The sequence below is a fragment of the Mesoplodon densirostris genome, chromosome 9 (genome assembly GCF_025265405.1).
Source record: "Mesoplodon densirostris isolate mMesDen1 chromosome 9, mMesDen1 primary haplotype, whole genome shotgun sequence".
In the NCBI taxonomy this organism is placed as follows: domain Eukaryota; kingdom Metazoa; phylum Chordata; class Mammalia; order Artiodactyla; family Ziphiidae; genus Mesoplodon; species Mesoplodon densirostris.
The window spans coordinates 65205590-65218612 of NC_082669.1; the positions used below are offsets into that span (position 1 = coordinate 65205590).

Genomic DNA, 13023 nt, shown 5'->3' on the forward strand with positions numbered 1-13023 from the left:
CATTGACATATTACTAGAAATGGATGTTTGGCTGAGCTTAAACAGTAACATCTCATAAAAAGAGAATGTTGACTAATATTACTTAATAATACAGAGTTATAAGGATAAACATTAATTCTTTAGTTTCATATAAAAGTTACCCAGAGTCATTGGTGCTCTGTTCTTAATGTGTTGATTTTGGCCTTAGCAAGTGTTTCTTACAGGATGCTCTTGAACTAAAGTAGTAATTATTAACTTAGTAAAAGTTCTATTAAGTGGTGGATATTTCTTCATTGATATTCATTACTAGCTCCTTAATGATACCTAAATATTTCAGTTAATAATTCCTGGCAAAGGTGGAATCATAACACAGTTTAAGAAATTCTGATTGTCTGAATCCTAATGATGCAGATGGTGTAACTCAGTCATTAGCTCCCGAGTGTGTATTGCTAGTTTGATCACAATGGCATTTTTTATTGTGGTTGAATACACATAACATAAAGTTTACCATCTTAACTATTTTTTAGTACATGCTTCTATAGCAGTAGGTACAGATGACCCTTAACATGAGGGTTAGGGGTGCCAACCAACCATGCAGTTGAAAATCTGAGTATAACTTACAGTTGGTCTTCTACATCTGTGGTTTCTCCCATATCCACAGATCTGCATTCGAGGATCCAACCAACCTCAGTTCATGTAGTATTACTATTGAAAAAAATCCCACATAAAAGCAGATCTATGCAGTTCAAATCCTCATTGTTCAGTGGTCAACGGTATATTCACATTGTTGTGCAACAAGGCTTCAGAACTCTTTTCATCTTGCAAAACAGAAACTCTATACCCGTTAAACAACAACTCCATTCCTCCCTCCCTCTGGCCCCTGGCAACTGCCATTCTACTTTTTCTCTCTGAATTTGACTATTCTGGATACCTCATATAAGTACAATAGAATCATATAGTATTTATCTTTTTGTGATGGGCTTATTTCATTTAATATATGTCCTCAAGATTCATTCATGTTGTAAGGTGTCAGAATTTTCTTCCTTTTTAAGGCTAAGTAATATTTCATTGTATGTGTATACCACATTTTGTTTATCCATGCATCTATTGATAGACATTTGAGTTGTTTCCACCTTTTGGCTATTGTGAATAATGCTGCTATGACCATAGGTGTACCAGTATATCTGTTTGAGTTCCTGCTTTCAGTTCTTTTGGATATATACCCAGAAACGGAATTGTTGTATCATATGGTAATTGTATTTTTATGATCATGATTGCATTTTGAATTTACTATGATTAAATGTATTTTGTTGTCTAAGAGCTTAACCAATTTTAATACTATTTCAGATGTTCAAACTGGTTATATACTTTGCTAAGAAAAACAAGAATTTTTTTAGAGACTAGATTTTGAGTTGAGCATCTCATGAGAAGTTTTGGGTTTCAAACAGAGCTTCAGTGTACCGTAGCATGTTTCCTTTGCTTAAAAATGAGTTTGCAGATAGAGTATTGTGCTCATGGGTCTAAAGGTACATGAACAATGTAGAGTGGTTTAGACGTTTGTAGAGATTAAAATGCTATTGAAAATATTTTCTTAAGAAAATTTTAATTATTTGGAATTGTTCGTAAATACATTTTAGTGTGGTAGTCCCAATAATATTTGCTTACAAGATTATTTCAGCAGTTTAGCTAAAATACTAGGTACTTATACTTTAAAACTTGCTATTCAAAATTCTTTTGAGTTGACAACTTTCAGTGCTAAAACTTGATTACTTTAGTAGTTTTGGGTGGAAATCTTGCTAAAATAGAATACTAATAACCTTAATGACTGAAATTTATTAATTAAAAACTCAATATTGAATGATGTCCTCACATTCTTTTAAGGTGTATAGTAAAGCTGTATGATCCAGTGTTGAAATCCTATTTGATGTTTTAGGTTCTTGTCTGCTTTCCTCTCTTTTTTCACCAGTAGCCATTTTTTGTTGCTGGCAGTGAGCCTGCCTTAATAGTCTCACTTCCTGGGCTAATTTGTTATATGTAAACTAGTATGGTTTGGCAACTAATTAGCCGAGCTTGATGGGTAAAATGGAATAACTGTATTTGTGAGTGAAAATTTGGTCATTTTGCATGACAAGATCACCAGAGACTTTATTATATGAATTGGTTACTCAGATTTTATTACATACTTCCTGGTTTTAAACTATTCTCCCAATAGGTGATTTCTTATTTCATGAGGACTTATGTCTGATTATTACATCTAGAATTCTACTCTTCAGTCCCTCTCCCCTTTTATTCTGGTAGAAGATACAGAATAATAGTTACCCTTACCAAATCATATATGGCTTAGAAAGTATAAATTGCTTTTTTTGCCCCCCTCATCCACATATTTTATGAGCAGGGTTAACATGTCTGATAGGTGGTCTGAACCTAGCACCTTAGCTAGTTCCAAACTCTATTGTCAGCTGCTTCATGGAAGCAGTGAATTGGTGTGAGCTGCAGCTGTTGTAAAACACAGGGAAAGGTGGTTATGAGATTTTTGGTTCCATTATATTTTTTGCTCCTAGAAAGTTGTATTGTACAATATTATATATATGTCTCATCAAGAATTTTGAAAAGTAGAATATGAGGACGTTTTATTATTCTCATTTTCTTCAATAGCATTTCAAAAAATTTTAAAACATATTATGTCATTTATATATGAGAAAATTTTGTTCATTATTTTATATGTAGTTGTTTAAGCAGATTCATTTTCAGATATTGTTGCTGGAAGGCCTAAGTATGGCAGCCAGAGTAATGTGGCACAGAATCACAATTTGCCTGTTATACATATGTAAGCTTAGCAGATTCAACTACTAAATCATCTTCCCTCTTTGTACCTGCAGATTTAAAAACTGTCTGGATTTTAGTTACTTAAAGACTTTTAATTTTTGAAGTATATGAAGTACTTGTCCAACATTCCCCAACTTCTCAATACCCTATTAGGTTATTGATCCTGTTTTTCTTTTGCCCAGTTGTATCCTAAAGGAATCATATGTAAACAAAAGTGTTTTCTCATGTGATGCACATGGGGGAAATAAAAAGTCTCTCACCTCCTTTTTTGAGCTTTTAGCGGGGATAATTGTCAGAGTAATAGCTAAGTTACCCCACCTTCCCTTACTATTCCCTCCCCCCCGCCAAAAAAAAGAATTCAATTTATCTTTTGTTTGGTCGCTTCAAATTTCACGTCACATCCTCTTTTTTGGAACCTCTTCCTATGACAGACCTGACTTAGCCTGTTAATAGTTCTGGGGCAATTATGACTACCCAGCAACGTAAGGACTTTCACCAGTGCCTCTTCCACCTGTTGTGTGCTGTTAGTTCATGACATGAGAGCAGCTAACAAACTGCTCAGGGGAAGAAAGCAAATGGGCACTTCAGATGATGTGGCTGCTTTGGATATGAAGTGACAGTCTGTGTTTGGATATTGATGTAGCAGCAATGTGCAAGTCTATAAAAAGTGACTAGAGGGATTCAGGCATGGAAATTCAAACCAGCATTTTCTTTCTGATTCAGACTCAGATTTACAGGGTTTTAGGAGTCTTCCTTGATAATCTGTTAATCAGATATTTAAATTTGAATCTGATTGTTTTACATCAGGGTTTTTGAGGCCTGTAGTTTGGTGCATTGCTTCGCTTTAACATGGTTTTCCAGTTGGATTCGCTTGTGTATTTGCCCCAAAACATACACACACACACGCACTGTTTTCATTTATAATTTCTATGTATTGTGCAGTGGATATATATTATCAAAGAAGATCCTGCCTATCTTACAGACTAATAGTCATTCAATGAGAATAAAAGGAAAAATAATGCAGTCTTAAGATTTTTATGAAAGTGGTCACCCAGTGTATGGAATGAAAAGTCGGTAAAGTTACCTACATATCGGTCAAAAAAGTCTATTGATCTCTACTTCATTCACACGCACAGGTGTAGTATACTCTCCGTTCCACTGAATACTGCTTTTTATTTCAAGGTAAGACTTAGTCCATAGTGAAATACTCTCTTAAAAAAAAAGTCACTTTCAAACATGTTTACATGAAAGTCTAATTTAATGATAATAGAAGTAAATTTTTAAAAGTGTAATCTTGTTTCCTTTATACGGTGCTTGATTGAATTAATTAATTGAGGAACTTCTCTTCGGTTTCACTTTTCTCAAAAGTTGCATGATTATTGTTTGCCTAGGAAGATGAGAATGTGCCCACCGCTCCTGATCCTCCAAGTCAGCATTTACGTGGCCATGGAACAGGCTTTTGCTTTGATCCCAGGTAATTTTTCTCTTTCGTGTGTAGAATTGGGATTACCTGTGGCTCTCAACGAATGGTCCTTGAAAATGTGTTAGAAATGCATATGGTCCAGGGCCCTAACTCAGATCTTGTTGAACCCCAAATCCTTGCTGTAGGGCCCAGCAGTACACGTCTCAGCATGCCTCCAGGTAGTTCTGATGCACGCCGTACCTTGAGGACCGGTGCTGTAAACACCTTTAGTTGTTAAACTGAACGAACACTGTTGGGAAGCTACAAGTTGTATGAATCTTCATAGTTTTACAAAAGGCATATTTTGTTAGTTAAAAATCGAAGAATTCTTGTCACTGAGCCTCATTTCACATAATGTGATTGTATTTTTTGGATTTTGATGAGAAAAAGATTTTCTTTGTCAATCTAATTGTAAAACTAAAATTAGAGGCTTTATAAATGGTTTACACAATTGTCAATAGCAAGCTTTTAGGAGCAGAAAAAGAGGTTCCTGGTGTAACTGAAGACTTTCAAGGTAAGTGTTAGTATGAATATCACCTTAACTAGATAAATGTAACCTCGCCGTATCTGAAGGTTACTGCTGTTAAAAATCTGTTTATTAGAAATACGTAATTCTTTCATTTTATTTCCTCAAGCTTTGATGTTCAGAAGAAATGTCCGCTCTGTGAATTAATGTTCCCTCCCAACTACGATCAGAGCAAATTTGAAGAACATGTTGAAAGTCACTGGAAGGTGTGCCCAATGTGCAGCGAGCAATTCCCTCCTGACTATGACCAGCAGGGGTTTGAAAGGCATGTACAGACCCATTTTGATCAGAATGTTTTAAATTTTGACTAGTTAATTTTTATTAGGAGTTAATAAAACAGTTTAGCAGTTGGAAAAAAACCCACCTCAGACCACTAAGGAGACCACAAGGTGTCACTTTGACGCACCCTCTACTGCACTTTTCTGACCAACAGCTACTTTGAGTTTGGTGTTACTAGTGTCAGGGTCAGTCCTTGGCTTATCACTTATCAATAAATATAATTTTAACCTCTGTTAATCTTACCTGCTTAAGAAGTTCTTGTGTGTTTGTATCTTTATTTATTCCCCATTTTGAAAAATTACATGAATGAAGGAAATGGATTATTTTAATGTTACCACACTGAAAAAATAGGTATGTATAGTGTGTTATTTAGCAAAATACTTACACGTCTCTGTTGACCTTGTTGATTGAGCATGACTACTAAAAATTATGTAATACAAAGAATTTATCATAAGTCTTGCAAAGTTATTCTTTTGAATACAGAAACTTCATAATTTAGCCCATGAAATGTTTTTTTTTTAACCCTCTTTAGAAAGGGAGCTGCATGTAGAATGAGATCACATGCTTCCAAGATAGCAAATATCCTTTTTATATTTGAAATGTTTGCTTTAGGAATTAATAGAATGCATATTTTGCTAATTTTATGACTAAAAAATTTTAAATACCTGAATGATTATTTTTAAGCCATCTTAAAGTTGTATTTCTATCTGATGGGGAAATGGAACAAGATATGTCAGTGTAATTGTTTCATACTAAATGATCTACTAAACAGTGATGGTTGTGGCATAAAATCACAGAAAATGTATGTCTTTTTTCACATTTTCTTGATAAGAGTATAACTTTGAAAAAATGTTCTCAGTAAGTGATTAAATATGTAATGCATAAACCCAAATCAAACTATCGTGTTCGTTATGACTCTGCTGTATATAGTATTCATTAACATTAAAGTAGACACATTTCATTGTCAAATTTATTTGTGATAGTTTTTCATTAGGTCTAGCATCTTGAATGTCTTTTTGGTCTGGGTCATTAAAATATCTGAACTACAGTCCTTTCCTCTTTTAGAATATGTATGTTAAGGATTTAAAGTACTGACTTTGATTTTGCTGTTTTTGTGGTTATCAAAATATTTAAGCTTGTCTTAAGCAAACTAGCTATCTAAGATGTTAACTTAATATTCAGTGTAGTGGCATTTGGGGGTACTATATGTGAACCGCATATATTATACATCATCTCACTTGTATTTGTTTTTAGGAGCAGAATTTATGTATCGTTGGAATCCTTTAAAAGGTTTGAGTCTAGGGCAAAACAAACAGTATTGGGCAGTCAGGTATCAGGACATGGCAGACCTGGGATGCAACAGTATTGAAGACTCCATGTTTTAAGCTTCTGGATAGGTTATATGCTAAGCAGAATATATTCAGGTAAAATATGTTCAATGATAAGAACATTTTTGTTCCATCAGTTAATAATTATGGACCATGCTAACCTAAAAGTATCCTTTGAATTTTATAGTGCTACTACCAGTGAAATGAAATTGTTCATCCTACTAACCTAGGCAAAACATTGATGAAATCTACATGTCAGCTGAATTCTGCCCCCCACCAAAAAAGGGCAGCCTTAGAACAAGGTAATTAATGGATATATTCGTTTCTGTGGCAATCTTGATACTGGTCTTTATAATGGATGCTAATGAAAATAAAGAGCCATGTTTATTTGGGGTCAGAGGCAGTTTATTTTAAATGTGATATCATTTACATTTATAAGCAGCTTTTCTTGACAGCAATTTTGTTTCATTAAGTTGCCTTCAGTTCTAAAACAAACCTCTGTTGCTTTCAAACTTAATGTGCTCTGTCCTGAACAAAACATAGGAAAATATAATTTAAAGCACAGTTTTCACAGACACAGTACAGTACATTCACTATACACGTTATAACAAAATATTCCCATCCTTACCTGTTTGTTTAGTAATACTGTCACAATGAATAAGTAAATAGAAACTGGAAATTTTTATAGTTGAAAGAAATTTAACATGCACAATGACTATTTTATGACTGTTTAGCTGTTGAACTACTGATCCAGCCTACAGTTTCTTGCACTAGAAGGAGCGAAGCTAAATAATAATTGCTGGCCTAAAAAAAATTTTGGTCAATTCTAGGTAGATATGAAATAGCCAAGTAGGGCCTTCTTATGCACCAACTAGTGGCTTCTCATGTCTGTATCACCCTTTAAAACATAAAGGATAACACTGTATATTCAGGACCAAGACTATTCTTCAGAGATCTGAGGACATTTTTAGCAGGTAGTGTCTTTATAAATAACTTTTGAATCCCTCATTATGAGGGATTCACAATTTAAGAGTGTATTAATAGAAGCTTACCCATCTGGCTAACAGAATTGTCTTCCTTTCAAAAGGTCTGAAAAATTGAGGAGGAACACCTGCTTTCCATCTGTAAGACTTTCAACAAATGGAAACACGGGAAGAAAGTTATTTTACAAGCATTTCGAGTTTGATTTTCATCAGTTTTGTGGGCAGTTAGTTAGCCATCTCAAAGCAATTTTTATTGCATAATTAGGCAATTGGTAAACTCATGTTTAAGGAATAGCACTTGGGAGAAATGAACACTCAAGGCATGATGGTACTGTTGGTAAGAAAAACTTTAGGAATGGTCCAGACATAGGTTATACTCTAATGGGTCACGTATTAGTCACTCTTTGACCACCTGCTGCAAGAAGCACTTACCTGTCAATAAGGCTCAATTTCATATTTCAGCAAAATGTCTTACAAAGCTAAACAGACATTTCCAGTGGGAATACAGACATCTACAATGTGATGGAAAAAGTGCCTTTAAAAAAAGTCTGAAAACACAATGAGCATGAGGAGGCGACAGGGGTCTTAACAAAACGCTCCTCTTTGAAACGCGCTTGGCATTTTAATTCTTATCTGCAACCCGCAGGTTGTTAGGGCAGTGGTTGCAAGAACTGGCAACACATAAAACATCACATCTGTTGGCAATAGAGAACGACAAAGTGCTTTAAAACTTCACCTAAAGATGAAGATAGATAGAACTAAATTTCACACACACAAAATTTGCACTTAAGTATTTCAAAGTGTTTCCTAACAGATTTCAGGGGAAAGTATTTCACTAAACTGGTATCTTGGTCCACAGACATCAATAGGCATAAACTGAATCCCTTGCACCTAGCAGGCACTCAATGAATGTGTGTTAATGAGTGAACTGAATAGACTTTTTGTACAAAAATGCCATTTGTAACACTAAAATGATTGGTAAGTCACATGGCAAGATTTTCAGCTTTTTAAAGGTCAAAAGGATTTGCAAGATAATATAAAACACAGAAAGCACACCTTTTATGCATGTTATTTAAATATGAAAATATTTTTAGCATATTATGTTAAACATTCTTTCTTATTTATATTTCCGTTACCTAAAGTCTTTCTAGTCACAGGTACTAACTCACTCCATTATGTAAGGCATGGTAACCAGTTTGACAGTGAAGGTATTATTTTGGTTTTGAACACAATGAGTTGATGTGTTGAGTTCAACCAATCACGTTATCACCTTGGGGGAAAACCCCTCAGTGCCAGCCCCTCCTCCCCCGCAACTGATATCACTGCAACACAGCTAAACGATACGCAACATGCCCTCAATTTCTGTCTTGTTTTGGGGGAAATGTGCTGAAAAACCTAGAGCTTTTTTTGTTTAGCACCTTATATCAAAGTAATGAAAATGGGTATGATGATTACATGTGCAAATGTACAAAATCATTAACTCTACAAAGATACATCATTCCAAAGTTACAGAAAAAATTTAAAGCATGCATTTATTCTTTAAAGGGTTGCTGAATGCTTCCCCTGAAAAAAAGGTGGCTGTTTTCAAAATCAGCAACTGCTGGTGAGGATTTCTTGGCACAGTTATGACCAGCATGTTACTGCTGCATCTTCCTGATAATGTCAGCCGACACCGGGGGATGGAAATTGATTGTGTGGTGCCGCAGGCCCTGAGCTGTCTTGTAACTCTTACCACAACGACACTTGAATGGTTTGCGGACACGAATCTGTGTTCTGTGGCCATTCTTAGCATGGTACTTTATGCCATTCACATTCTGTGGAGAGGACAAAAATATCACCTATTAGACGGAGTCGCACAGTGTCAGATCGGGGGGAAACCTCAGTGCGGGTCTGACTGCAGCTGGACAGCTCTGGATGGCAGCTGTAGACAGAACAGGCTTTTTCACGAAATCGCAGTCGTGTGTTAATCGTGGGCGGTGCAGACTGGGTCGTGCACACAGCTCACGCAAGGCAATTTCAAATACACCTCAGTTACTCTGAGAGTACTGACTTCTGACTTTTACATAAAATACGTATTTAAGACCCAGACTGTATAAAGAGGCACAGCTCCCTCTGAATCTTGTTTCCACTCTGAAGAATGTTAACGATGAACAACTACATACAAATATCCTCAAGATGGCCCCGAAAAAATCTAAAGAAAACACAGGTTAGGGTAATGAAGTTCAAGACGTGTATAAATTCTTCATTTGGAAACTCAGCTTGTGTCTTGCTCCCAGGCAACCATGATAATAATCCCTACCTTAGGTAGGGATTTTGTGTCCATTTTCTACTCTGCATTAAGCCGTATCTGTGCCCAAATCTTGCCCCAGCACTGTTGTGTGTGTTAAATAAGCACCTATGGGCAGACGAGGCCCTACTTTTATTTATGTACTATTCCAAACATACAGTGAACTTTTAAAATGTTAGGTTATTAAAGTCTCAGCAACAGAAAAGTTCCAGACTTCAAATTGGCCTACAAATTCTAAATGATAACATGAAATACCAAACTGCTTTCTGGATTTCTATTAGTTGGTTTTGCTAGCTCACTTGCATATTCTATTTACGATGTCATGCCTAGAATCACTCTACAGTTTCTACCAAGTTAGTTTTGCTTATCCCAATTACATGGTGAGTAAACAGGCTCAGGACATTGAGTAAACTGATGGAAGATTTAAGTAAGCATAAATGGCAGAGGTGATACTAGAGCATAGGTCTTAATTTCCAAGTCAGCTACTGTCAGATTGAGGAGTAAGGGAAAAGAGAAGATAGGAAGTTGTTGAGTACACATCACCAGAAGAGTGGACTGTTTTCTAAAGTACTGTCTGAATCTAGGCCCACTGAGGCCAGTCCTGTGCCCAACGAAAGGTTTCCAACATAGCCGCCTTCCACTTCATAGGATGCCCTTATCGAGCTCCCAAAGCATAAGAACAAACTGCAGTTGTTTCATGAGCATCTAGCACAGGGCCTGGCCCGCAGCAGATGCTCCACTAGTATCTGTGAGTGGATGAATGTGTCAGAGCACGCCTCGTTCTGGAAGAAATGGAGAGTTGCCATGAAACAAAATATGTTCAGTCGTGATTACTCTTTATATTTCCCTATTGGAGATTCACAGTGCACATGAATACTTTTCAAAAGTCCTATGGAAGAGAATCCTCTCGACTTTGTTGAACCCAGGGGTGACAAGTAGCAACCAGTTGTCTATGCTTTGAGTCTGAAGGCTGTCCAGTGAGTTGAGCCACAAGGACAGACACGACTTCTTCCCTGAACGTCCAGCTGTTGGCTGCCTGCGCCTTCAGCCCTTGTCATCCCTGCATTAATCCCTGCATGCAGGGCGAGGAAGCACTTCACTGGTCTTCTAGAGGCATGCTGGGGAGTAGGAGATTGCTGCGCTGGGATGTGGGGAGGGCAGTGACGGTGCAGAATCCGACCCATTAACAGAGAGAGGTAGATACGCCCTGCCAGCCCCTTGCTGCTCCAACCATCCCACCGCGGGCCCAGGCACATGGGTAAAGAAGCCAACCTGTGTATCTAGCCCCAGCTGGTACCCTACTGCAGTGACATGAGAGACCCAGGTGAGAGCCACCTAGCTGGAGCCAGGCAACAAAGATAAGCATTGTTTTAAGCTATGGGAGGGAGGGAGACGGGGAGGAAATAACTGTTTTATGATCATTAGAAAAAGACTCAACTTTCTAATAGTAACACTATGGTGGGAAGTCTCCTGACTCACAAATGCTTAATAATTTGCATCTGCTTGCTTAATAATATCCCATTTATTAGCTCAACAGATAGTCACAGTACCTCAGTGAATGAAGGGTAACAAACATTCCTGTGGATGAAGGGTTACTAAAACATTTCATGTCCTCGCTTTCACAGGGAACTTGTTGCAAGATGGATCATTATAAATCCAGCTACCCCTGTGCCCCAGTGCCACTCACACCTTGTCAGAAAAGAGAGGAAACCAAAAATAATAAACATTTGAACAACAAACAAAAACACATATAGCAACTCCAACAGGACCAGGTCTTAGATATTCCATCCAGGCCCGAGTTTTTTGTGTTTTCCCTCAGGTGAGGGAAGGTTTGAAACCAGAAATTGCCAAAGCCCCCGGAAGCCACTCTGACATGAAACCAGATCTGGAGTTCACCAGGGGAAGGACACGCCCAGGGTTGAGTTGATGCCAACAGGTTCCGTGGTCAGTTCCCAGCTGGAATGTCAACACTGTGTTGTGCGTGGCTGTGGGACTGACACACGTCAGCTTTATTACTCTGGAAAAATTAGGAAGCCAGTTGCACGTGTGGAAACACATGGCATTTCCAGGGTTGGCCAAAGAGCCTACAATAAACTACCTTACCATCTCTTTTTCTTTGTTGCTGTGATTTAAAATGTCCACAAGTGTCATGGGACAGCTTATCACAAATGTTAGTACAAGCTCTAATCAGACGTAAGAGTTCCCGCATCTGTTCATTCACAGACAGCAATGGGAACTTCACTTTCTAAGACTTGAGCTTAAAAAGCTTCACTGAAACTCCGAATTGCAGAGACCCTGAAATGAGTTTGGTCTTTCAAAAATATTAGCAATAACAAAAATAAATAATGTCAGGTAACTTGAAAATGAAATGCTTAATAAATCCTGTGGTCTCTGAAAGGGGGAAAGGGAATTAAGCTCCAATAGGGCAAGGAAGGTCACTATAGTGAGAACTTCTCCTCATGCTGAGAACTTGATAACTACTGTCTTATTCAGTACTCAGGTTTTAAATAAAACTGACGTTCAGGACTTTCCTGGTGGGACAGTGGTTAAGAATCTGCCTGCCAGGGCTTCCCTGGTGGCGCAGTGGTTGGGAGTGCACCTGCCGATGCAGGGGATGCGAGTTCGTGCCCCGGTCTGGGAAGATCCCACATGCTGCAGAGCGGCTGGGCCGGTGAGCCATGGCCGCTGAGCCTGCGCGTCTGGAGCCTGTGCTCCGTGATGGGAGAGGCCACAACAGTGAGAGGCCCGCATACCACAAAAAAGAAAAAAAAATCTGTCTGCCAATGCAGGGGACATGGGTTCGAGCCCTGGTCCGGGAAGATCCCACATGCCGCGGAGCAACTAAGCAACTAAGCCTGTGCGCCACAACTACTGAGCCTGCGCTCTAGAGCCCGCAAGCCCCAACTACTGAGCCCTGCGTGCCACAACTACCTGCGTGCCTAGAGCCCGTGCTCCGCAACAAGAGAAGCCACCGCAATGAGAAGCCCGCGCACCGCAATGAAGAGTATCCTCCGCTCGCTGCAACTAGAGAGAGCCTGTGTGCAGCAACGAAGACCCAATGCAGCCAAAAATAAATAAATAAATAGATTAATTAATTAATTAGAAAAAGAAAGAAAATGAGGTACTGAAGGAGAGCGGAGGGGAAGGGGGGCATTCTAGGCAGAAGAATTAACACGGGAAACAACTCGCAGACCTAGCTGTACTGCTGGGCCCTGCCCCTTGCCCTCCTCTGTATGAAGTCTGGGGAGCTAGATGCTCATCTTCTCCCAGTTCTGCAACTGCCAATGAAATGGTGAGAAGATCTGATCCTCAGTCAGTGCCCAAGAGACTCATGGGTGAGAGACTCCCTGCCG

General features: G+C 38.4%; 2 protein-coding genes across 5 annotated transcripts in view; one reads left to right on the forward strand and one right to left on the reverse strand.

Moving 5' to 3' along the window:
- Positions 1-6792, forward strand: part of TAX1BP1 (Tax1 binding protein 1) — a 90727-nt gene extending 83935 nt beyond the window's left edge. Inside the window, exons 16-18 of one of the 2 annotated variants that reach the window (XR_009533337.1) lie at positions 4197-4279; positions 4903-6496; positions 6588-6792. Coding sequence is in view for 1 of the 2 variants with exons in the window: in XM_060107770.1 (XP_059963753.1) it covers positions 4197-4279; positions 4903-5104 (285 nt within the window). In the remaining variant the exon portion in view is untranslated. Of the gene's footprint in view, positions 1-4196; positions 4280-4902 lie in introns of both variants that reach the window. The other variant, XM_060107770.1, reaches the window with a different exon arrangement.
- JAZF1 (JAZF zinc finger 1) overlaps positions 6784-13023 on the reverse strand; it is a 350707-nt gene continuing 344467 nt past the window's right edge. The window contains exons 5-7 of one of the 3 annotated variants that reach the window (XM_060107773.1): positions 9116-9197; positions 7453-7530; positions 6784-6928 (exon numbers count right to left, since the gene is read on the reverse strand). In XM_060107773.1, coding sequence (XP_059963756.1) covers positions 7481-7530; positions 9116-9197 — 132 coding nt within the window. In that variant the 3' untranslated portion in view covers positions 6784-6928; positions 7453-7480. Of the gene's footprint in view, positions 9198-13023 lie in introns of all 3 variants that reach the window. The other 2 variants (XM_060107772.1, XM_060107771.1) reach the window with 2 other exon arrangements.